The 27,420-nt window shown below is 34.2% G+C and overlaps 2 protein-coding genes and 1 long non-coding RNA gene across 3 annotated transcripts; all 3 read left to right on the forward strand.

Moving 5' to 3' along the window:
• Nucleotides 1–207: 207 nt before the first annotated feature.
• Nucleotides 208–815, forward strand: LOC129905728 (uncharacterized). Its single transcript, XM_055981279.1, has one exon. It carries the CDS (start codon nucleotides 363–365, stop codon nucleotides 762–764), a length of 402 nt encoding a protein of 133 aa, XP_055837254.1. The 5' UTR covers nucleotides 208–362; the 3' UTR covers nucleotides 765–815.
• Nucleotides 816–12,544: 11,729 nt separating this feature from the next.
• LOC129906956 (zinc finger protein GLIS2 homolog) lies at nucleotides 12,545–14,087 on the forward strand. The gene is made up of 2 exons (XM_055982953.1): nucleotides 12,545–13,014; nucleotides 13,145–14,087. Exons 1-2 carry the CDS (start codon nucleotides 12,644–12,646, stop codon nucleotides 13,890–13,892), a joined length of 1,119 nt encoding a protein of 372 aa, XP_055838928.1. The 5' UTR covers nucleotides 12,545–12,643; the 3' UTR covers nucleotides 13,893–14,087.
• Nucleotides 14,088–15,682: 1,595 nt separating this feature from the next.
• On the forward strand, nucleotides 15,683–17,932 carry LOC129907006 (uncharacterized). The gene is made up of 3 exons (XR_008770914.1): nucleotides 15,683–16,969; nucleotides 17,030–17,099; nucleotides 17,158–17,932. It is a non-coding gene; the product is annotated as an uncharacterized LOC129907006 (long non-coding RNA).
• Nucleotides 17,933–27,420: the final 9,488 nt, after the last annotated feature.

Below are 27,420 nucleotides of genomic sequence, written 5' to 3' on the forward strand. Positions count from 1 at the left end.
GATTAGATGCAAATGTAAACAAAAAATACACAAATAAAATTTGCTTTCCAGAACCCGCACATGTAGATGTTTGGTAGTATCATTTCTAAAAGCATTTTCTAGCGCCATCTATCCACACATAGCAAAACAGATACATCCATTTCAAATTTGATGTACAGCGGTTGTATCGAGACTCGATACATTCTCATCTGTCATCGGTGTTTTTTTTTTTTGTTTTTGACAGAAACATGACAAGTCAAATATATTTTTAAAAAATTATTACTAAAATTATTATAATTTGTAAACAAAACTCCTAAAACATCCAATAACTATCTTAAATTTTGCAATATATTCATTCAATTTATATCTAGCCTTCCAAAAAAATGTCTCCAACACAAGCAGCAGCTGCCTCAGAGATCCCCAAGCTAGAACCATCATCCTTCTCCTCCCATCATTCAACATTCGAAATCACAGAAACTAAATATTCTGTGCGAATATTAAAGATGAACAATTCCACCTTCATTTACATTGGCATAAATGGCCGTGAGTTTCTCGATGAAATTGGCCTTGCAATGCCAATTGCCGATTCGCCGGGCAATGTGGTTAATACAGTCGCGTTGGGCCCCCAACTTGGATGCGATTCACAGCAACTTGCCCAAAAGCTAGCCAAACGTTTGAACAAACAAATCTATGTCAGCTGCAATGTGCCATTCGATCGAATGGTCATGCCAATGCTGGAAAAGAATTTGGTCAAAATTATTCAAGATAATCCTGATGTAGTTTAGCCTAGTTTAAGTTACTTTTTGTAAATAAAAATCTATTTTATAAAAATAAAATCATTTTGTTTCTTTTTTTCATCGTGGAGGGTGTTTCTATTTGAACACAAAATATAGACACACCGAAGGGGATGTAGAGGGTTTATTTTTGGACAGGTTTCTTTAATAGCTTCTTCAATCTCTCCGTGTGCATTCACAGACCCCACGGACCTATTAGCTCCTTTTTGCTTCGGTTGAGATATTATAGTTAATCTTATGCACTTTGTGGCATACCTCCAATGAAGGTGCGTCGAGTAGCACGTGCTAGTTGCACTCGAATTCCAAATCGATTAAGTTGAGGTAAGCCTTCTTCCGGTTTTCTAAGAGATTTGTGTGTCTTTATTCTTTTTTTCAAGTGTTTTTTCTTCTTTCTTTTGTTTAAAAAGACATCATCTGTGTAATTCATTAATTTTATTTTATGTTCCAAATTGAAGGCTATATTGCGCGTTGACCTTTTTTTAAGATTAAATAAATATTTTTTTTTATTTGCAACTTTAACCTGGGCATTGGGCGATGAACGTGTCGTCCGTCCAGACCAACAAAAAAAAAAGGAAAGTGAATTTTTATGTTCAAGCTGATGTCTACAAAAAAGTTGAGTGTGATAAGAAATCAATGTTATTTTGTCTGTGTCCCCTGATATTATTTATTTATGAACATGAAAGCATGAATAACGTATTTATATATGGTTCTGGCAGATAACGTGGACTCATTTTTATGTTTTTTTTTTTTTTTCAAAAGAGAGAGAGATTAGAAGTAGGATATATGGTGATAGTGGACTATGTACCATTGGTCAAGTTAAAGTGAACTTATTTAAAATAAAAATTGAACTGAAGATTCTTATCGGAGGTATTTAATAGCTAGTGCTTTTGGTGGTGATTTTTGGGAATATGTAAATCCTTTTTGAAGTTTTTTTTTTTTTTTTTAAATTAGAATAACGACAATTTTGAATGTGGAAATATGAAAATTAACTTGGTTCAAATTATTCGGAATCGGAATTGTTTAAAATAGTATCTCCCACCTGGACTGAATCAGTTTTCCTTCAGGCTAAGTTGGGGGCGGATTAACCCCACCGGGTTTTGATATTAAAAAAAAAAATTAAAACCATTTTCAAGAAAATTGAATTACTTATTAAATTGAATCAAACTTCCATGGAATTGTATAGTAGAACATTATTGACTCATTAAGAAGAAGTTACTCCTTTGCTTCTTTTTTAAATTTGTTTTAAATTATTGTCTTAAGAACATTAGAAATGTGCATACAATATTATTAAGTAAATAAAAGCAGTTTTTACGTAGATTTTGATTGCGATTTAGGCACTAATATGTACAAATTGTTTTCATGTTATGTAATCATTACGACAATTGAGAATGCTTAAAAGGGGGAGTCGCAATTCTGTCTGTCTCTTGTTTCAAACTTGTTTGTTAATTAAGATTTTTTGGTGATTCCTTAGAGGGAAAATTTATTCGGATCAGTAATATTGGCATATGTCCAAAATGGAAAAGGTTAGTTTTTTTTTTTAAAGACTACCGATTTTCATTTAAAAAACATGTGTGCTGCCGTTAATAAGGCCGCCAACTTTTTAAATAAAAAAAAAATATTTTTTGAACGGTTGCTAACGGTACGTGTCATAGAAACATTTTCTTGATTTCTGACTATTTCGTTAATCATTTAACCGATTTCTACAAACTTTTTTGTACGAAAACGTTTAAGTACGCATATAAATTTAGAACAATTTTTAAAAACAAACAATTTCAGATTTGTCTTTGGTTCCATTTTTTTTCAAAGAGAGAATTTTTTTGAAATTTTGTTTAAATATGTGAACTCATGAATTTTCAAAACACCATAAGTACCACTTTTTTTTTAATTAAGCAAATTTTTATATAGCAACACAAAATTATTTAAGAAAAAACAACTCTTAATAGTTTTCAAAAATAAAAATCCTTCTTTGTAGTGCAAGAAATCAAATGATATATGGCGTTTTCGATTGGCAGCCCGGAAGCGTCCGGAATCATTCTGAAAGCGTTTTATTCGTACAAAACTGACAGTTTTGTGTGAATAAAATTTTTTCAGAATGATTCCGGACGCTGCCGGACTGCCAATCGAAAACGCCAATAATTTGTTTGGAGATTAAATCCATTTCAAGATATGTTTTCGTAATTTCAAAATTAACTCATATCTAATATTTAAATTAGGTATTTCTTTAATTTCTTATAAAATAATTGATAGAATTAAATAAAAACTCAAAGTCCCTATTATCATACTAAAAAGTTTTTTTTTTTTAATATGTAACTACATAAACGACTATAAAATTCGTAGTCATATTTTAGTATTAACCTGTATTTAAAAAAAAAAATAAAGCAACTAAGGTTTCTTTTTCTAACAGCGGTACAATCTTAAGAAAAAAAACGCAATTTTTTTAATAATTTTGATTACGTATACACCACAGTGGCCATTTGTTGAATTTTTTTGCAATTGATTGAATGCATAAATAAATCATTTAAACACAAATAAAATCTTTCTAAATACAACGTGTTTGAAACGCACAGAAAAAATGACAAAATTGATAACAATTACTTAACAAAGGAAAAAGTCGAGTATACAGCCAAGGAAAAGTTTTATTTTTTATTTTCCTGAAGTCTTTCAATTATTTTATTGCTTACATAAGTAGTGTTGACAAGATTTTTTCTGGATTTTTAAAGTTTCATTTAGTAGATAAAATGACACATTCATGTATGTTTTAAGGATCTTAAGGATGGTGGATACATATTTTATTTATGATGAGTTGTGTTAAAAGATACTTTGAATCAATCGTTCCCATGAAAATATCCTAGACAAGTAAAATTTTAGAAATAGTTCTTCTCTAGTCAGTGATGTCAAATTAATTAAGGCCAGACATTGGTCATAAGGTGGTATGGTAGATTTGTGTTTTTATTCCATGGAAGAATTGGAAAGGCATAAAGAAGATAAATTATTTTTGCACAGACATTAATCGATTTTTGGTAACTTGGGATCCAAACACAACCAATCTTAAATGAATGTGGTTTTCATTGATTTTATGTTGTTTTTCCCTCAGTGTACAGTAGGTATTCTTTAGTTGAGTAAACAAAGGGACAGTTAAAGTTTTTAAGATGTATGGCATGAATCCCGAAATGATTTTGAAAACCGATACAGTAGTAGTAGTAGTACCTAAGCGTTATTGTAAAAACCGATACACAAGCCCTGACATTTACGATTTAGTTTTATTTATAACACGATCAATGGGCCATATTCATAGACTTTGGCCAATATGCATAAAAAAATAGTTAATACTAGCAATATGAAATTAATAAGTATAAACTAGGTTTGATATGCACAAAATGTGAATAAAAAGTTCATACTTTACAATTTTTTTAAGTAAAAGCATTTACTATTTTTTATGCATATGACCCACTGGTCTAAGCTACTTCTAAGAAAGACCGGAGTTTATCTTAATCAAATAACATTTTATAAATCCCAGTCTAAGATAAACTGGGGTCTAAAACGGACAATACATAGGCATATACGCTCCAATATATTAATTTAAGTCAAGTTTTTTGGTCTTTCACAACGCCAAGATCAGAGAAGTTATTAACTCTCTTCAAGTTTCAAGTGCACAACAAATACATATTTAACACTTACACTTAGACACATTGTCTAAGTTGGAAACATTTCATTAATCTTTTTGTAGTAACTTGAATTCGATGTAAAGGTAAGCATCATCAGTTAACAAAATAAGATACAAAAATTGTATTCCGTTTTGTAAGTCATTAACATGGCTTCCTCGCGGAATACCGGAATTATTGACAAAATCAAACGCTTTTGAAGAATCGAATTTCGCAACGTCAGTTTAATTGATATCAATTTTGATTCTTCACAATAATGTCTGAGCAAAAACCCATCAGGTTGGTTGCAGTTGTGCCAAGGGTTAGGAAAAATAGCCGTTCAAATAAATAAATTAAACAAGTAACACAACGGATGAGCTAAAACATATATAAAACGTTTTACAATATAAGCTGTTATTTCATCTGGGCCAAAAGAAAATGAACTAACTGATGAATAGATATTTGGAATAGAATAAGAATAAGAAAATTGGTTTTAGCATTTCTCTTTTTTTTTATTTCTCTAGTATTTTCGGTTACGTATACACCCGAGTTTTTCTTGTTAAAAGGCATCTTATATGCATTTGCATAGTATTTTTAATTTTGTTTAATTGCTTTATGCTTTACATATATTCAAAAAAAGTGGTTAGTATGTAATAAAACCTAGATATTTATATGTATTTTTAGTTTGTATATATTATCTAAATCATATTTTAAATAGAATATGCTTCCCTTCATTTACCATCAATCTACTTATTTCTTTTAATTTCTATTACCTATTACAAATAAAACTACTGAATATTTCGACGTGCACAAACAGACAAATATACAAAAAAAAAAATGATCTTAATGTTATATTGTCACTCAGTTTCAGATCAATAGGAAATATTGTGTGTGCTGTGCATGCAACCCTTTTTCTTGAAAAAGTTTCTGTGAATTTCTTCTGCTCAAGGCCTTGTTGCCTTCTGTCTACAAAATCGATTGCATCGTCTGGGAATTTATATAAATTTTAATAAAATTTAATTATTTGACGTCGATACTGATATAATTCAAATTATAGAACAAAAAAAAAAAAAGTTGTGGGTGTTTGGTTGCAATAAAAAATTGATTATAAAGCCATATGTTGCCGAGCCAAGTGTTTAATTTGATTTAGAAGCTAACCTTGACTTTGATTACGATAAAATTGTCTAGAATTTTCTGTAGATAGCCAAACAATAATAATGTTAAAATTGTGTTTTAAAATCAAACATGTGATTGAAAAAAAATCATAAAAGATAAATATGTATAATAATATCCATTATTACAGATTGCAACATTTAACATTGAGAGTTTTTAGTTTAACATTATTCTTTATGCTGCTAATTTAATATGTAAAAAATGTACATTTTTAGTTTTTGGGTCTTTAACGATGTTAAGTCTACGATAAAGTTATAATTCATTAAAAAAAAATTATTTGTTTATTATTTTGTATACCTAGACGTATATATTATGTAGTTTAAGAACATTGGATGGAAATACATTATTTTTGTTTAAATATTATTTCTGCTACAAAAAAAAAAAAACAAAATACTAACCACATTAAGACAATTAGGTCCACAGTACACATGTGTACTGTGAATTAGGTCTATCTAAAAAAAAGTTCACTATGGCGTATACGTAACCAAAAATAAAAAAATGAGTGATATCGGCCATTCCAAAGTAACGGAGAAGACATATCTTTTTTTCTTGAAACTTGGTAGGTCTTAAAGGCTCATGATAAAGTTGATGTTAAAGATAAATCGGTAATGGAGAAGACGCGTACAAGTCTTCTCTGTTACCGTCTTTGTCTGTTAATAATAATTAAGCTATTTTGAAATAGTTTTTCCTGAAACTTCTAGAGCTTCAACTTTATCGTGAGCCCTTAAGACCCGCCAAGTTTCATGAAAAAATTTTGCTTCTTCAACGAGATACACTGGATAATAAGTGCTAAAATGCTTTAAAAATGCAAGTGGAATGGCCGATAACTAGAATCTTTCATAAAAAAAGCCTGAAAAATAAAAATGTAAATCTTTAATTCATAAACATAAAAATAAATAGTTTTATAAGTCCACATCTTCCTAAAATTCTCAATTTTTTCCCTAATTATAACCCCATTCAAGAATTTTTATACTTATCTATAAAAACGATAAAATCATTAACATTGTACACATTGACTGCACGTGTAAAAGAACTATTACAATAACTAAAGTCTATAATTTCTTGATAAAATGTCTGATAATGATTTTTTTTTTTTTTTTGTGTCTCGTCTTGGAAATAGTTTCCAAAAGCTTCTGGGTTAGACATCGTTTAAATATTATTTTTTCACAATAAAATACAAAATGATGATAAGATAAAAATAAATTTGTCGCGATCTGGAAAAAAAAGAGTATACATAGATACCTTGCATAGACTTTATTTGCAGAACAAGCTTCGCATGTGGCACTGATAAGAAACAGTAAAACAATAGTCTGGGTTGGGTGCATATCATAGATCTACGTCATAAAATTTATAACAGAGCTAGTACATTAGTTTTTATCTTATATCGCTACAGACGAATCACCTCATTTTTTCAACTCAACTCTGTCAATGAATTTTCTTGTTGTTTTCTAATCAGAGAAACAGTGGCATGTCCATGAGCTAGTCTCGCCATTCTCATAAAACAAAATAGACGTGTCAAATTGTTTGATAATTCTTGCACAGCCAAAATGAATGATCACTCCAAAGGCATAAAGCAAAAAGGCAAGGCCAATCTCTTTTACTCGAGATCAGAGTGGAAACTTTTTTTCACGCCCTACTAGGTGTTCGTGATATCCAATTGAACTTTGGATGTCTGGTTAAAATGAATAAAAACCTAGTCTAGATAGGACTGTTATCTAAAGTTCTCCCGGTATGACATATATGCTAAATACATACAAGGCACGCATACTTTAAATTTAATATGTGTGGGTCCGTCCGTTTAATGATTCAGATGTAGTAAAAACCCAACAATGCTAGGAAACAATCAACAAAGATTCATCCCTACGCATGATTAATAAAAAAACGAACTTTTAAAACCAATTGAAATAATGGAACTCAATTCTAGTCCGTTATCATTCGAATAATTGTCCTAGAACTATTCAATCTGATAGACTTTACCCGTCTTGCTGATAATAAATTATAGAGCGATAGTATAAATTCTATCCTCAGGGGCAAACCCAAATGAAGGATCTGCGATCATTTCCCAAAAATAGAACAACCAACAAAAAAACTAATCATACACTTCCTGAGCAAAGACATTTTTTATATAAAATCAATTTTATTGTCCTCCAAGATTACTAGATTCGCCATATATTTCGTTCACTTACTCGATGGCTTAATTCAGCACAATTCAGCGATAACAAATGCCCCCTGTAGGTTGAAGTGATTTTTTTCTCTTTTATTGCTAGCGATCAGAGTTCACTTTCTGAGAATGAAACACGACATATGGCGGCGCAGCGATTATTATTATATTTTTGCGATACAGTTATGAGTATCATGGCGCGTAATCCGGTTGAAACCGGTAAAATAACGCTCGATTTATTTTCTATTTTGATTTTATTTTATATTTGTAAGCTTTGCGACTGATAGTGATGTTGTTATTGGACGATTCGACTGCGGATTGGAGAGATGATGTGTGTGAATAGAGTATAGGCATACGTTTCAATGTACCTACTTATCTATTTGCTCTCTGTCCAGTTAACCGTGTTTGATTGTTTTTTTTTTTTTTTTTTTCATTCGAACTGGAAAAGTTCAATTTAGGGTCATCGTATTATTTTTATTTTGGTTTAGGGTAGGGATTTACATATAGAAAGTAGATTTAGCTAGTTTAACGAATTTGAATCCAGTTTTTGCGAAAACAAAGTCTGGAGCACGTAGCTATAGTTTTGTTTTGTAACAAATATATGTACCTATTCAAATAAAATAATCATTTGAGATTAATATTTTTTCTAATTTTTTTAAATAATAAATTAAGGTCAAAGTATTGGCTTTTTAATAGCGTTTTATTAAGTTAAAACAATCTAACGTCGAAACTTTCCTATTAGGTGCGTTTTCCAAAGGAAATTTGAAAAAAAAGAAAGCATCGAAGCTTAACAAGAATCTGAACTCGCCTAGATACCATTTCAACGGTACTGCCAATATAAGCCCTCTTTTCCTTTGGGAGTTGGAAAAGTACTACTAGTAGCTTACTAGCCATTTTCAATGGAAAAATCAATGCATTTCTCATCTACTACGTCAGAAGGGCATGAGTAGTTCTAGTATAGTAGAATATGTACTAGATTATCTACTCACAAAGAAATAACCACCTCCAAAGGAACGGGACAGTGCCACATTTCATTGGAGGTGGTAATAAACTACTCATGAGTAGAAATATAGATATAGTACAACAACTAAACTCTCCTATCTACTCGAGCAGAAGATCATATTTGAGTGTAGTACTAGATCTGCTTTGTCATCTACTCATGAGAAGTCTACCGTCTCCAAAGGAAAGCGGCTTGTGATGGCAATACTGTTTAAGTTATAAATTATTCCTTACTTCGTGACCTTTGTTGAATTAAATATTTAATCCTATGAACTCAAGCCCACATAGGATTAAATATTTAATACTGTTTAAGCTTTAAACAATGATATTTAAACAAGTTCAGATTCTTTTTGTAATCGCTTTTAAGAGTAGGTACATCTGTTGTCAAAAACGTATCCGAAGAAAAATTGGATACATGTACGTACAGGTACATATAATTCAGTTAAGGGATGAGGAACGTGAAAAGTATCGCAAATGATTAGAAATATTGTTGAATGTGTCTCTTGAAAGCAACAGGGCTTTGTATAAACCATGATTACTCCGTCAAAATTTTACCGGTTACGGTTTCTAGTCAGTAAAGTATAACGTAACAAAACAAACAAATAAAGCAAACTTTTTTCACGAAAAAGTACCTACACACTCCTTAAACAAATTTTTTTTTATACTAAATAATATTTATTATCATTGAAAATTGATGAATGATGATTATTTAGGTATTTTTAGTTTTTGATATTTCAACCATGTAATTAAATGATATATGGCTGGCGTTATTCACTTTTCTCGGATAGTAAATTTTATGATAAGAAATATGATCAAGGATTCAATGGCTTTTTCTGTTAGATTGGTAGTAATTATGACTAATTTAGGTTTGGTTTCATATTTTGAATTAAGCAAGTTTTAGCTAAGAAAATTGGTAACTTTGATATTTTTAAGGCTGAATACCATTAAAAATTTTAGTCGAAGGATCTCCTCACGATATAATTCTTCGATCTTATCGCATTTTTTTAACCACGCTGAGATTTGGTTAAAATACTTAAAATTTAATTATAATTTACTATTTTATTCAGAGATGACCTTCACTAATAAATGATCGTTTTTTTTTCAAACTGCGCCAACAAAAAAAAATAAAAGAAATTTTCTTATCTATTAATATTATGTGTGCAAAATTTGCTAGTCAAAACATTTTGTAGTTATCACAGAGTTTGGACATTGCAACCAAAACAAAATGACATAAGAATAAGACCACACCGATTCCACAGCAATGTTTGATTTAAAAAAAAAAAGTTCAATGCTATGACACTATCTAGATCTTTTTTTGTTTTTGTTTGTTTCTCAATGTCATACACAGAGTTATCTTTTGAACTGTATACCTAGTAGGTACTATTAAAGCTATATAATTTTGAAAAAATTGAATTGACTAGGAAGAGTCTAAGAAAAGGGTCCCAGTGCAGTTTTATTTCCCATTGGTTTAGGTAATTTAATCTGTAATGTTCTTAAAAATTATGATTTACCGCATTTCTATGTCCAAAATTTAAGTTTTTTTTTTATATCACTTGTGGAGGAATGATGACTACATACATCATTCAAGTCGAAATTTTGCTCAAGGGAATGTCGGAAGTTCGGAGTGCAGGGTATATCCTTGACAAATAATATTTAACAAATCACGCATTTTTGCATATATTCATCCTTATGGGTTTTTGTGTTTTCGCTCACTCGCACTTCGCACATGCCATTTTGACATTATCACATGTAGGCTCACGCATATTGTAGTTGGGCTTTTAGCTCAGTAGTAGATCAACATTTTTCATTAATGATTGATGGATGTACCTATATAGCAGTATTAAAAGTTCTGTTTCTCATTATATCAGGTAAGACTTTTTCTATGGGTTTATCATAAGTCAATTTTGTAATTTTAACTTTTATTTTCATCTGATATAAAAACGATTCAATGTGAAAGTTTTAACAAAAGAGATCCCTATGCTCTGCTCATATATAGACTAAAAACTAGAAAACTGTCGGAGAGTAACTTTTTCCGGTCTGGCGGAGGACTTCAGCGAAAATTTTGTTTATATCTGTCAAGAATCAAACCATTAAAAGTACTTCATCGCATGAAAATTAAAAGCATGAAATTCTTCAGTGAGAATTTCCGATTAGTTGATCGGAGAACTATCTCAAAGCAAAATGTCTCCGATCCGTAGAAATCGGAAATACTTATTCCACTCCGACGGCTACCTCGATAGGGCCAAATATTATGACAGTAGGGAAATTTCTGAATCTATCAAAGTCAAATATAAAAACCCATACTGAACCTGACAGATACAAATTACAAAGTTAATAAAACATAAGTTTATGTTAGTTTTCTTATGATTCTAATATCTAAATAGTTTCTGACTGTGTAAAGAAAAATGGCGTCCTAGTTGCTTTCACAGAGATAAACAAATGTCACAGTCACAGTTTGATCGTTTTCTGATGCAGCTTCGATACCATCCAAAACCGTTTTATTCATTATTTTTTCCGTCGAAAACTGAAATTATGAATGAAATCAAGTTTATATTAAATACTGTACGTGATATGACAAACAGTATAAGACGAAATAGATTCCTAGAAAGATAGGTATTACACCAATAGATAAAATAAGTCGATCGTAAACAATTTTATCTTCATGTTTTCAAAATTCAAAGAAACTTATATAAAACTTAAGTTTAAGTTCGGGAACCTACACAAACTTTCTAAGAAAAAAATAATTTTGCACTCTAGAATGGTTTCCTTTAGATCGCACCTGCAATTCGATAACAATTACATTTTTAAGAAATTTCATTTTCAATTGCAAACGGAAATAATTTGTGTAAATAAATTGCATTTGCCAGTCATTTTATGACGTTTCAATAAATGTAAGTTTCATACCGAGTTATTTTTGTTGCTCATTTTTAAGGTATCAAAAAATCTAGATAACATAACGCCTAGACTACTTGACATTGGAATGAATACCATACAACACAAAAAAAACCCCCACGGGGAGACCTTGTGTAACATATCATAATAACCATCCACAAATAAAAAAAAAAAATGAAAACAGCAATCGTACGAAATCGTAAAACTCACACACAAATTAAATGGGTTAGTGTGTGTGTCGTTGAAACTTGCTTGCTATGGCTAGACTATAGTCCAATTATGTGGTATTTTGAAAGATAAAGTAATCATTTCTCATCAAAAATTTTAAAAAACTTCCAACTAACACATCTTCTTTAAGGATACATTTCACTGTTATAGGATGATAGGCAATGAATGACAGATAAAGTAAGAAATTGATTTCAAAAAGTATTATAATTTGTTTCGATCTGCCCATTACTCCGGATGACTTGAAAAGTCATCGTTGAAATCGTTTTAATTTTCTCTAAAAAGATACCTTTCCTTTAATCATCCCATAACACAAGTTAAAATGATATTAAGGGTGTATCATCGCCCCCAATTGATCGTACATGGTTATCGTAACGTGTGTCTATATTCCCCCATCTGGGGCCGAGACATCAGGGGAACAAAAAAAAATTGTGCAAACAGACATTTTTGCGATAAGACCTCCTCGCAGACACCAAACACACAACTCAATATAGGCCTTAAAAATTGAGCGTACGTTTTTCATTAACGTTTTCAGCACTCTGGGTGGCTGGAGTGTATACATTTTTTTTGTTGTAGGTATCTATCTACTAAATATAATTCGATAAGCCTTATCAAGTCTGCTGGCGGGCAGTCTGCTTTAAAGTATTACACATCGGTTTGCCACTAATTAGTCGTTAAGAATCACTCCAATGGTTTAGTTCAGCTCTAGTCGAGCAATACTAATAAATAAATAATATTTCTAATCAAAGTTTAAAAATTTAATAATAAAATTCATAATAATGGAATATCGGTGCCCAAGTTTTAGCCCAAGAATTGGAAGTTTGGCTTATACTCCGCCATACACCTACGGTTCTTATGATTTTCGTGGCTCACCACTAATGAGTGAAGATGAGATAGGTGTCCATCATTACTTGCGATTTCCAACACCGCCAGTAACACCACCAAGAGAATCTGCGGATCTTAGCAGAGTGTCTTTGTCGCCACAACAAGAAGCAACCTGCAGCGCCACCGTGGATAGCAGCAGGAAAAAGTCGGTCATAATGAAAGTCAGTTCGGACAATCAAATAACTGAAGTTAATCCAGCTGCTAAGGATCACGATAGTAGTGCTTGTGAAAATGAATTGATTTGCTGCTGGACCGATTGTGGAAGGTAAAATTTTATTTGAAAAAAAAAAAATTAAATTTTACTCCTATAATGCATTTTAAAGAAGCTTAATTTTAAAGTTATTCTTATTTGAATATTTTTTTATTAATTTATAATTTAAATTTTCTTTTTATAGAATTTTTGAAAGCCTTGAATTACTCGCTGCTCATGTTACTCAAATTCATGCCATTGCATCATTGGATGGCCTCTACTACTGCAAATGGGAGGGTTGTTCACGCACAACAAAAGGTTTCAATGCGCGCTACAAAATGCTTGTTCATGTTCGCACCCACACCAAAGAAAAACCTCATCAGTGTCATTTGTGCGAGAAGAGTTTTTCGCGAGCGGAAAATCTAAAAATTCACATACGTTCGCATTCGGGAGAGAAGCCATATGTCTGCTCATTTGAAGGCTGTCGAAAAGCATACTCAAATTCATCGGATCGATTTAAGCATACGCGTACCCACTCAATGGAAAAACCATATGTCTGCAAAGTAGCCGGTTGTCAAAAGCGATACACCGATCCATCGTCATTGCGTAAGCATGTGAAAACTTTCAAGCATTCTGAACAAATACGCGAAGAGCCAAAGCCAATCAGTACAATAGCTGATGACAGTTACTCAATGAGAACCAGTGAACGGTATATGCTGGAAGAACCATATGAAGATCAGTTATACATATCATCGGGAACATCACCCAGCTCTGAGTGCTTTAGTCGTTTTCCCAAATCGTTTGATCTGAAGTATGACAGTTATTATTATGGACCTCATGTTCAGGCAGACTCTTACTGGCTTACTTCAAGTAATCACAGTCATAAGTTTGTTCTACCCATGGAACCGATGGACATGGACTCACCTTTGGATCTCAGTACAAATAGAAGATAGAATACATACATAATAATGCATACAATCAAAGAAAAAAAATCGTTTTTTCGTCTAGTCTTTTGTCTACTTAATGTTTTTGTTTTTTTAATTAATTATTTATATATAATTCATCTTCATAGAGTTTTTATGTTATTTTTTAAGATATGCAGCTAAAAAATAAAGACTGTTAATTAATAAAAAAAAGTATAAAAATTATTTTAACATTTTTTTATAAAAAGTCATCAAACACTTGGTCGGGGATTTAACATCCCTGTTTCAATACCCGCCCAGATTTGTTTAAGGATTTGATTGGTGCGTTTTCGTAAAATCGAGAAGCCATCTTTATTAAGATGACAGCAGACCAATCAGATTATTTCAAAATTCTTATAACTTTAGCTTCGAAAGTGTATTCATAATCATAAAACAAAATTAGTAAGAAGCAGGAACATTTGCCACCAAAACTTCACAGTAATTGGGCTCATTTTCACACTTAAATAAACCAATTGCTTAACATATATGTAGAAGTTTAAGTTCAAATGCAGTTTACGTTAGACCATTGCATTCACATTTTAAATCTTACATCTTACAAACTTCTTAGACCAGATTTCTCGAACTCCTTTCAATGCCCATATACTCAAGTCAAAGTGTCATTTTTGACCTGCTTTTAATTCATAAATTGAAAGAGGTCTATCTGTTAATTTAAATAAAATCAAATTACATCAAGACGATAGAAAAATTGGGAGGCACATATTGAATTTTATATTTTTGCTCTTCTAGAATATACTGGAGCCCGGATAATCGCTTAGAATCAAAATAACCCCAAAAAATGCAATTTTTTGCATAACTCCAGTTAAATTAATGGTCAGGTGGTTGGAATTTGGATTAAACCAAATTTCTGACTTTATTGTATTTTTCTTGAAATTTGAGAATGACCGGACCAAACGGACTTAAAATTCAGATTAGTTACCTCATTTTGGGTCTAGTGAAAACAGGCTATTATAGCCTGTTTTCACTACAGCCCAAATGAGATAATTTCGCAAGTTATAGGTCAGTTCAGATTTCAGATTTAATTTTTTAAATTTACGATTTGACATTCGAAATGAGATAATTTGCGAAATTATCTCATTTGGGCTCTAGTGAAAACAGGCTATAAGAGAGGACCGTTAATTATTATAGTTAATAGCCTGTTTTCACTAGAACCCAAATGAGGTAATTACGCAAATTATCTCATTTCAAATGTCAAATTGTATAGAAAAAAAATTGATTTTGAAATCTGAACAGACTTAACTTGCGAAAAAATTCATGCTTATTACAGAAGACGCATTGACTCATTCCCCGGGAATCTACTCGATCCGCAACCGAATCAAATTTCAATCTGTGAACTCCCCGGGATGAACTGTATTATCGATCCACGAAAACACACTAAACTGATTACCGACATATGTCATTGTTGACACCTTACATAGCCAAATGTCATTTTATCACTTCCGCACTGGCGGCTTCGGTAATACGAAATCTTGTGAAAGTGACTCTCACTCCCGCCGCAGTGCATCTGCGTCTTCGGTAATAGGCATGAATATCTCATTAGGACTCTAGTTAAAACAGGCTATAAGCATCCATTTTGTATGGAAAAACAATATTGAAAAGCACACCAACTTGATTCCCATACCAACTTTTAAAACGCAAAAATATTCGCTCAAAATTTTTAACGATTTTTAAAATGTTAAAGCCATTTTAGTAGGTTACTAATAGCCTGTTTTCAGTACACCCCAAATAAGATAGGTAATTTCGCAAAGAGGTGAGTTCAAATTGTTACGGCAGCCTCTGCATCAAAATAAAATTTCGCTAAAAATATTTCTAAATGAATTCAAACGTCCGAGATTCGAGAAGACATAACTCCCTTGTGGTATTGATTTTTTGTAAGGAAACTCAACAAAATAATAATAGCTGTATAACACCCAAAAAAGGCAAGAAGATAAATTGCTCGCCGTTCCTTGTGCACCTTGAGTTCTTTGAATAGTATGATAAAAGAGGGAATGTGACTGAACTTATTCAAAAATTAGGAACAAGAGAGATGATACAAGATTTGTTCTTCGGCGTATTACCTTCTTTTTCTCGAGATAGCCGGTGGGTTGGGTAAAGATTGTTTAGCATTCGGAGAGCGCCACTCTTGATTTTTGGCGACCTTACATACTTACTGTCTCAGAAGATTCAATGGCGTTGCATTGGAATTGTTTTATTTTGGTTCGATCGGCCTACGGAAGCCCTGGTTTGTGTAGCATATAATGCACCAATCCACAGGACTGTTACACACCAGTTGCTCGTCATTAATTTTCCGACATGAGAAGTGTCTTTGGGACAAGTTTACAAGTTCCATGTGGGCAGGACAACGTGCCGATACTCAAACTCGTCATCGTAGTATTCGTCGGAATAATATATCTCCTTAGGATTTATCTTTGAGCAGCGTCTTGCTAATTCCTGTTCAAGGATAAGCCGACATGTTCTTTTTTTTGTGTTGTTGCGAATCGGACAAAAAACAAAAATAAAACGCAGGTTGTTCAATTGATTTGATAAGTTATTGTGCGATTTTTTTTTAAGGACTTTGGTTCTTTATTACTTATTTTATTTTGTTTCCAAACTAATTAATTAATTTATAAAGGAGAAATAAAAGTATGATTAAAAGAAATAAAACAACGCTTCGCATCTGTTCAAGTTAATTTTTTTATTTATTCCCAATTAACTGAGAGATGTTTTGACAGATGGAGTTGGAATCAAAAAGTCCGAATGACTCCGAATCGAATGGAAGCATTCAGATTCGAACATGTTTAAGTGGTGGGGATATGAGCTACTTTTGGGGGATACACACAATAAAACAATATTTGTAGGCAATGCTATCCGCAACGGGGGGTTACGTTAAGGGACGGCTCCTACTAAATCGAGGTGCCTCTATACCAACGGAGTTCATGTACGTTACCTGAACAAAGGAATAGTGGTGGTTTTGGTACGTTTAGGTAGCGGTAGGAATGCGAACCAGAAGTACTAGGCATAGTTGCAAACAGATAGTCGGAGTGTCAAAATCAAGTCGTTGAGAGTAAATTGTAAGATACTAGATTTTTTTAAATTAAAGTTTTCAGTGCTGTAAGTTTATTTTATTTTAGTGTTCTGTACAGGCTGAAAATTCGAAGAAACTTTCGTAAAAAGTTAAGAAACAAAATTCAAAATTGTGTGGTGAGTCCTAAATATTAAGAATTTAAATAAGATAGAGCTATAACCGATAAAAATATAGGGTTCGGGTCAAAGAGGCAGGACGACGACGACGACAGCGTCGCCCGGATGAAGAAGCAACATAAAGGGCACAAAACAAACGTTGAGTCAGGTGCACGAGAAGCTGTAACAAAAAATTAAGTGATGAGTACCTAGAAATAAGTTTAAAAATAAAAAGTGCAAACTCCTAATCTTTAAAAAAAAATATAAAACTAGAAGTAATTGTGAATAATCACTCTATAACAAAACCTAATTTGAACTCCGAAAAAGCCGAGACCGAACCCCACATTTTAAAAATTCAAACATTAGTGCGAAAATTCGAAAGTCGAAAGTTCACTTCGAATCAAAATATAAAAACTTAAATCGAAAGCTTTTGGCATCGAGGGCACGAACCCAAAATTATCAAAATCGCCAACCGGATGCCCAGAAGAGCGGCCATCATTGAAAAACGCAACTAGACGTTTAATTTGAAATATTTATTTTGAGCGTTGGCATAATTTTTATTTTAAATTGTTTTTATTTAATGTTTTATTGTTTAAATTTTTAACTTAAGTGATAAGAAACCAAAAGGGTGTTGCGGGTAGGGCGTGACGTCGTCGTACGGGAGCGACAAGGGCGAACCAGTTTCATCCGACGATAGTAGTTTGTTTTTATCACCCCAATTGAGGTGCAAACCCCCCTAAAAAGCGCTTTATAGGTAGGGTAATTAATATTTGGTGCAAAATTGCAAAGTTGAAAGTTCGGGCGAGGCTGGGCTCGAAATATAGACCCTACAATTATTGTGTCGCTGAAGTGCGAAGGGGAGAGTGATACTTCTCTGGCCGAATCTAAAGTCCAGAGACGTGTACAGCCCCAGTGTGGATGCAAAGGTCCACCGACGAAGGAGTCGACTTGCATCACATCTTGGTAGTTCTTAAAATCTTTTAAATCTTTATATTTAAATCATATTTTCATTTTAAATTGTTTATTTTTGGTCAAATACATAATTATTGTAGTGATTTTACCTTTTTACCTGTTTTTTTTGTTGCATTTAGTGTATACTCAAATGGAGTTACACGGGTGCAAGTCATACAGTACAAATTATAATACTTATTGTTTCTTGTTTTAAATAAAAATGTTTGTTATTGTGAGCCACGCCACGTACCGTTTTTGAATGGGACCAAAAGGTTCTAAAATGCTTTGCTAAATAGAAAATTTTACAGGAGGAGTGGAGGGGCCCGCTAAGAATGGACGGTATAGTATGATGGGGTAGCGGTTGATCGGTCCAAGGGGAATCGGACCAAAATGGCCAAACCGATTCCAGGTGTGGTGGGGGAACGGCCCGTCTGCCCCGACATCTGCAGACACCCTCAGTGCCGCAACTATCGTTATGAGATAACAAGAAAGTTGGCATGATGTTTGTTTTTGTAACGAGGTGAGGCGTACCGGTAAGACAAGATCCCCCCCTAATCCGGCGAGCTTAGCCGTGCTCCGCCAGCATGCCATGGTCTCGTCCGTTGCGCATTCCTATTCCTATCCTATTTCCTTTCAAAAATCCCTATCCTTATCCGATCCGGTCTTCCTTTTCCCAATCCTTATCCCAAATTCTCATCCTGTTGCCTTGTTACAAATGGCGCCCAACGTAAAGTCCGAAGTTAGCCCTTGTGATTTGTCCTTTGTCCAGTCAAGTCTAGGGGTAGTCACTGACACCATCGAAACATCTTGTAAGTCTTGATTCAGAAAGCTCCAAGCATACTGGATCGAATGCGACAAGATGTTTCGAAGATGTCAATGAAAATCAATAGAATTGACAATGTTAAGTGTTTAAATGCACTTGTTACCGGATTGAAGGTTTCGTATGTCATTGACGGGAAGGTCACAGACGGACCTATCAAATTGCGACGAAAACTTTAATCCGATAGCAAGGGTAGTTAATGTCCTGTGTATGTTTCATTTGCGGTTGCAATCTGAGTCGGAAGGAAACGTAAGTCTTGATCGAGATAGCTTTTGAGAACGCTCGATCAATTGCGACGAAGAATTTCGGTTCAGATGGCAACATCAAATGGAACGTGTGTGTATATATGTCGTTTTTTTTATGTGTTTTTTTTAAGTTGCGAAAACTGAGGAAAGTTAAAAGAGAAAAGCACACTGCTACTTCACATCATACAACATATCGTCGAAACCAAATGAATACCGTCCAGAGCCGCCCCAAAGCTCCTCCCAAAATTAATGGAAAAACAAAACAATAATAAAATAATACATTTTTATAAAAATTTTAAACTTTTTAAAAAAATTTTTTTGTGTGGGTATCGAGTTTTGTTCGTATTTCGAGTATTAGTCTATACAGACTTAATAAATTTCATATAAGTTTTTGGTCATACTAAAATCCAGAAGCAAACTTTGAAAAGAGTTTAATTTTGTTGATAAAATACTAAGAGTGAATTTTGAAGTCCAAAGAAATCGTTTCAGTACCGTTAAGGAATCGTTAAAGAAAAGTCGAAAGTTTAATTTTGCATATTTAACGTTTTTTTTATATTTCAAATTTTAGTTCAATTTTATTTTTTGTTTACGGTGTTGGGTATAGTTAAGTCAAGTTATTTTTGTTGTTAGATTTAGGTGTTCATATATAAAAAAAAAAAAAAAAAAATAAATAAAAATTTAAAAATACATAAAACAAAACAAAAAAAAAAAAAAAAAAAAATTTAGAGTTAGAGTTATAGATACTATAGATTCACATTTAGATACTTAGATATAATTTTGGTTTAAGAGTAAATTCTACAAAAAAAAATTAAAATTTTAGATATAATTTACATAGGTTAGTTCTTAGGTGTAAGTTTTCTTAAATTATTTACAGATTAATAGTTTTTTTTAAGATATATATAAATACATAGCTTTTTTCAAATAATATAGTTTTTTTATAGTTCTTTTTGTTGTTTTAAAATTGTTAGTGTTGATTGTAGAGCAAAGTTGAGTCGGTTTGTTAAGTTCATGTGGTAATGAGCTCTGAAAAAGAAAAAAGAGATCAGTTAATATACCAGCAAAATCGTGCGACCACTCGCTCTCAGTTAAAAAAATTAGAAAGCAATACTGAAAGAATGCCTATTACTCATTCTCCACCAAAAACAGCCGACCCTAAGTTGAGTGGACAAACAGGGGAAGGGAATCAAGTTCCGATAATGTTTACCGTACCACCACCACCAATTCCACCGTCAGGTAGCCAAACGGGCAGTACGGCAGAGACAGTAGTTTCACCAGCCTTCAGTGAGTTGACCATCAACAATGCCAACTCAGGGGGGGTAACAAACGAGCAAAGGGTGAACACAACTGGGTCCGAAAAGGATTCGGGGAATCAGGGTGATAGGGAAACAGGGTCAAACGAGGGTAATCAAGGGGGCGCAAACGTCAATAACACAGGCGTACCACCCGAATTTATAGCAGCAATAAACCAAGCGGTCATGAGTGCTTGCGAGCGATACACTACCTCAATAAGAAGTGAGTTATCACAGTCTCTGATGGTAGAAATGAGAAAAAACTTTGAAGAGCTAAGTGGTAGGGGTAGTAATACCGCGAGTATGAGAGAGGAAGTAAGAGCTAGTGGTCACGATCAGAATGAATTACCTGCAGCGCAGCCAAATACAGTAGCGAATCCTACGCAATTAAATCCTGCTTCTAGACCTTTTGTTCCGGTAGGAAATCCTAGAGGGGGAAATCAACGGTCTTTCCGCGACACTAGGTCCGAACCTGACTTCCAGGAAGGTGTTGGAGGTATACCACCGCCTCATGGTGGGTACTATCCACCGCCACCATGTAGTTCACACCATCATTTCTGTAGTATGCATGAAAAAAAGTATAGAACGTTAGACAAATGGGGAGTAAATTTTAGTGGAGATTTAGAAAAACTCACGGTAGAAGAATTCATTTTCCAGGTAGAGATGCTCCAGAGTTTTTACGCATGTCCATGGACCGAGGTTTTAAGGGAATTCCGTCTACTTTTATCCGGTGATGCGAAAGAGTGGTATTGGCAATTCCAGCGTGGCTTTTATCGTCCCGATTGGCCACAGCTTCGTGACGCCTTGATGCGCCAATACAAAAATTCGAGATCCGATTATGAGTTAGTTAGGGATATGATGGATCGGAAGCATGGCTCTGCTGAGACATGTGACCAATACTTCGCTGCCGTGAATAGGATTAGGTCTCAGCTCAGAGTACCGATTCCTGAAATAGAGCTGGTACAGATCTTAAAGCGCAACCTGAATAAGAAGTTGAGAGTGCTGGTTTACCCGCAAGCCTTATTCACGCTCGATCAGTTGAGGACTGCGTGTAAGGACGCAGAATATGCGTTTTCTGATATTGATCGGGTCGAAAAAGAAGCTCCGAGGAACCATCGACCACAGGGTCGTTACATGGCCAATGAGCTAGAGTTTGATGATGAGGATGGTTCTCATCAGGATGAACATTTGGCAGCGTTTAAACATCCGGGATCTAGACCGAACACATCTCGTGGGCCAAGCGATTCCAAATCCTTGGATTGTTGGAATTGCAAACAGCTAGGCCACAAATTTAAAAATTGTTTGTCTTCCAATTGGAAGGTGTTCTGCTTCGGGTGTGGAAAAGAGGGAGTAATTTCTCCCAAATGTCCAGTGTGTCATCCGGGAAACCCGTTCAGGAATGCGAGGTCGATGGGGGAGTCGCGTTCCACCCAAACAGCCCCATCCAAAGATTAAACTCTACAAACGAAAAACAAATAACAATATTAGATAGAAAGCATGAAAAGGAGAAACAAATTAATAAAGAAAAAGTCAAACTAAGTGTAATTAAACCTTTACATGTTAGGATAAGAGAATACGAGTTAGCGAGAAATATGATTTTTAACGGAGATGGTCCAAAGGTTTCTAAAAGAGTTCAGCAAACAAGAGATAGGTACAAGTTAAGGAAAGATACGCAAAGAAGGATTTCGTCTACGGTTTTAGACATTAATACCGATCCAAGGCCCTATGCCAGAGTGACGATAGGAGGTAGGGAGATGCTAGGCTTGCTCGATAGTGGAGCCAGCGTTAGCATTCTCGGAAAAGGATGTAAGGAATTAGTTGAAGCGGCTGGATTTTCGATTCTTCCATATAAGGCGGGGGTCAAAACAGCTGATGGCAAGAATCAAGCTATAGTAGGGAAAGTCCAAACTCAAGTCTCCTATAAAAATATAATTAAAACCGTAACATTCTTTTTGGTACCAAATTTAGAACAAGAATTGTATCTGGGGGTAGATTTTTGGAAGACTTTCCAGATTGCTCCAAACATCGTCAGTTCTGTTTCGGTCCCAGTAGAAGAAGCAGACAATGTAGATACCCATCCTCTAACACCAGAGCAACGTTTACAATTGGAGACGGTCAAGCAGAAATTTCTTGACTATGACCGTCACGGTCTCGGGAAAACGTCTTTAATGGAACACGTCATCGATACGGGAAATGCTGAGCCTGTCAAGCAGCGTCACTATCCTGTTTCGCCAGCGGTACAAACCTTATTGTACCAGGAAATAGACCGAATGCTTAAGCTCGGCGTTATAGAGGAAAGTGAAAGTCCTTGGTGCTCGCCTGTTGTCCTTATTAAGAAACCAGGGGTTGACGGTACCATAAAGTATCGTTTTTGTCTGGATTCTCGTAAGGTCAACGAGTTAAGCAAAAAGGACGCAAACCCACTTCCTCATATCGAGGGGCTTATCAGTCGGCTACCTAATACTTACTACATAAGTAGTGTAGATCTCAAGGATGCTTTTTGGCAAATACCGCTGGAGAAAGAGAGTAGGGAGAAAACTGCGTTTGCGGTACCGGGGAGAACCTTATACCAGTTCAAAGTAATGCCTTTTGGGTTGTGCAACGCAGCTCAAAGACTTTGCCGCTTGATGGATAAGGTGATTCCTGCACGACTCAGGGACAACGTTTTCGTGTATTTAGACGACTTGTTGATTATTGCACCGGATTTTGAGACTCATGTCACCATGCTGGAAGAAGTAGCTGAATGTTTAAGGAAGGCAAATCTCACCATCAACTTAAAAAAGTCAAAGTTCTGTTTCAAAGAACTAAAGTACTTGGGCTTTATAGTTGGTGGTGGGAAGTTGAAAACCGACCCAGCGAAGGTCGAAGCGGTTGTAAATTTTCCGATGCCGAAAAATCAGAGACAAGTTCGCCGGCTACTTGGACTAGCAGGGTGGTATAGGCGGTTCATAAAAGATTTTTCCAGCTTGACCGCACCTCTAACTGATACACTGAAAAATAAAAAAGCGAAATTTAAAATGACGGATGAGGCAATTCTGGCATTTGAAGAGCTGAAAAGGGTTTTAACCGAGGCTCCGGTTCTGACTCACCCAGATTTTAAAAAAAGGTTCTACATCCAATGCGATGCTTCTGATACTGGAATCGGAGCAGTTCTGTTCCAGAAAAACGACGAAGAGGGAGAAGTACCTATAGCATATTTCTCACAGAAATTGAACTCGTGTCAGCGAAACTACAGTGTGACCGAGAGGGAATGTATGGCAGCGGTAATGGCGATAAAAAAGTTCCGGCCCTATGTCGAAGGCATGGACTTTACAGTCATTACCGACCACTCAAGCCTCAAATGGTTAATGACCATGAAAGACTTGAGTGGGAGGTTGGCCAGATGGAGTTTGGAGTTGCAGGGTTATGTCTTCGACATAGAGCACCGGAAAGGAACATTAAATGTCGTTCCAGATACACTCTCTCGGGCACACGTAGACAGTATCGAGATTGGAGATATTGCTCCTTTGGTTGACCTTGATTCTGACGAATTCAAGTCAGAGGAATATAAGGATTTGATTCAAGCGATTCGAGATAATCAGGACCAGTTGCCAGATCTTAAAATAGAAGACAATTTTGTTTATAAGCGTTCTTTTGCGGCATGGGTAGAAGAACCGACTTATGAACACAATTGGAGATTATGGGTACCATCGGGATTAACCGATGGAATAGTAAGAAGAGCCCATGATCCACCTCAAGCTTCGCATGGAGGAATCGCGAAAACTCTTTATCGCATTAGGCAATATTTTTACTGGCCAAACATGACCATTCAAATTAAGGATTATGTCTCTAAATGTTCTATATGTAAACAGTGCAAGCCAACTAGTCAAATTTTACGTCCACCTATTACTAGTACCTTCAGTGTAGATCGTCCATTTCAAAAATTGTATGTTGATTTTTTGGGTCCTTACCCAAGATCTAAGTCAGGAAATGCGTATGTGTTTGTAGTGTTAGAACATTTCACGAAATTTGTATTTTTAAAAGCATTACAGTCAGCGAATACCACGAGCATCATTAAATTTCTTCGAAATGAAATATTCAATACGTTCGGTGTACCACAGATCATACACTCCGATAATGGCAAGCAATTTCTTGCTAAAGATTTTCAAAATCTCTTGGAAAAATACGGCATTCGACATTTTCGTACCGCAAATTATGCACCGCAATCTAACGCCTCTGAAAGAGTAAACAGAACCTTGTTAGCAGCCATACGCTCGTATTTAAAAGATGACCAACGCGATTGGGATTTACATCTTAGCGACATCGCCGGAGCGTTGAGGAGTTCAGTTCATTCAGCGACCGGTGTGTCACCATATTTTGCCCTATTTGGAATAAATATGATGACTCACGGAAGCGGATATGAACTGACTCAAAAACTCAGTGTAGTCGACGATGGCGAATTGTTGATTCTACCTAGACAAAATAGATTGCAGTGCATTCGCGACAAAATAAAAGAAGGCATCCTTAAAGCAAAAGAGAAAAGTGATAAGGTTTATAATATGCGTACACGAAATGTTAAATACGTTCCTGGTCAAGAAGTCTACAGACGTAATTTTGTCTTAAGTGACACGTCCAAGTATTTGTCCGCTAAGCTATGTCCCAAGTTTGTTAAATGTCGGATAGTTAAAGCAGTAGGGAAAAATAGTTACGAACTAGAAAATTTAGCAGGAAAAAAGATTGGTATTTTCCATGCCAAGGATATCAAACAATAATAACAACTATAGATCTGTGATATAAATGTATTGTCCAGAGTCTGTTATCCCGATTAGTAAATCCTAAGTGTTATTTATTTAAATTATTTTCAGATTTTATTAGAGTTATTTATTTATTTCAGATTTTATTAGAGTTATTTATTAATTGTCAGTCTGTTATTGCATGCTATTTGTTAATTTATTAAAACAGTGAAGTCCCTCAGACAACCTGTGATATCTTTGTTAATTTATAGTAGTTTAAGAATGCAATAATAGGTTTTAGATAGTAATAAGTATAGTATATAGTAAGTTTTATTTAGTTTTGAATTCATTTGATAGTTTATGTTAATTTATTTTATTGTTAGTTTTATTTAGTATTGATTGTTTTGTTAGTTGTATCAATTAGTGTTTTTAATTTATTTTATATTTTTTTTGTTCAGTGTATTGTTAAGTTAAGTAAATTTTATTAAGTAAATTTTTTTGTTCAGTGTAGTCGAGATCAAATTGTTTTTATCTTTACACTTCCTATTTGTACATGAATTTTGTTCAGGATAATATAGTTATTTTTGAAAAATGTATGTTTATCATTAGGTTATAATAGTTTTTGTCAAGTGGGTTTATGCTTATACATTCGTTATTAGTGGTTTTGTAAGATGTCAAATGAGTCTTTCACTGTACTTTGTTTTTTTTGAAAAATTAATTATTAAGATCGTAATCCAATACGGTGTTTACGTCATCTATGCCCTAAGTTAAATTTTGTGGCGAAGTACAAACCTCCCACATATTTCAATATCAACCCGAAAATAACGATTGTGCAATAACCTATAGTGCAATAAAACCTAATTAACCCTGGATATCTATGTTGTCCACTGTGTATGTTTATATTCGTTTCTGTCTTTATGAAATTTCAAACAGAAAATCAAAACGTAAAGTCACACAGACCACAAACTGCATTTAAAAAAAGACTCGATCCACTTTTCACACGAAATTCGGATAGCGAAGTCTATTGAGTTCAGGGAACTGGAAAATTTAATGAGATCTGAGACTAGCATAGATAAAGTTTTTAAGTTTTAGCGTGAAGCACTAAAGGATTGTGAAAAAGCAAGCTAAAGGGCCAAAGTGGCAAAATACTATACTGATGATAGCAAACGCAACGATTTTATAGCCCGGCTTGGGGTTAAGTGGGTTCATTCCCCACGTTGTGTAATGTTTTACTAAAAAGGCAGCCTGTCACCGTTTACGTAAAGCTCCCGGAGCTCTACCTATCCGGAGGTTTGTTACGGCAGCCTCTGCATCAAAATAAAATTTCGCTAAAAATATTTCTAAATGAATTCAAACGTCCGAGATTCGAGAAGACATAACTCCCTTGTGGTATTGATTTTTTGTAAGGAAACTCAACAAAATAATAATAGCTGTATAACACCCAAAAAAGGCAAGAACATAAATTGCTCGCCGTTCCTTGTGCACCTTGAGTTCTTTGAATAGTATGATAAAAGAGGGAATGTGACTGAACTTATTCAAAAATTAGGAACAAGAGAGATGATACAAGATTTGTTCTTCGGCGTATTACCTTCTTTTTCTCGAGATAGCCGGTGGGTTGGGTAAAGATTGTTTAGCATTCGGAGAGCGCCACTCTTGATTTTTGGCGACCTTACATACTTACTGTCTCAGAAGATTCAATGGCGTTGCATTGGAATTGTTTTATTTTGGTTCGATCGGCCTACGGAAGCCCTGGTTTGTGTAGCATATAATGCACCAATCCACAGGACTGTTACACACCAGTTGCTCGTCATTAATTTTCCGACATGAGAAGTGTCTTTGGGACAAGTTTACAAGTTCCATGTGGGCAGGACAACGTGCCGATACTCAAACTCGTCATCGTAGTATTCGTCGGAATAATATATCTCCTTAGGATTTATCTTTGAGCAGCGTCTTGCTAATTCCTGTTCAAGGATAAGCCGACATGTTCTTTTTTTTGTGTTGTTGCGAATCGGACAAAAAACAAAAATAAAACGCAGGTTGTTCAATTGATTTGATAAGTTATTGTGCGATTTTTTTTTAAGGACTTTGGTTCTTTATTACTTATTTTATTTTGTTTCCAAACTAATTAATTAATTTATAAAGGAGAAATAAAAGTATGATTAAAAGAAATAAAACAACGCTTCGCATCTGTTCAAGTTAATTTTTTTATTTATTCCCAATTATTGAATTGAATTGAATTTTATTGAGTCTTCAAAGTTAGGTTACATTTTATATCTTATTCTAACAATAGCTTTTATTGTACTAAAGTGGCTATAAAGTATTGCC

The sequence above is a fragment of the Episyrphus balteatus genome, chromosome 1 (assembly GCF_945859705.1).
Source record: "Episyrphus balteatus chromosome 1, idEpiBalt1.1, whole genome shotgun sequence".
NCBI classification, from domain to species: Eukaryota; Metazoa; Arthropoda; class Insecta; order Diptera; family Syrphidae; genus Episyrphus; species Episyrphus balteatus.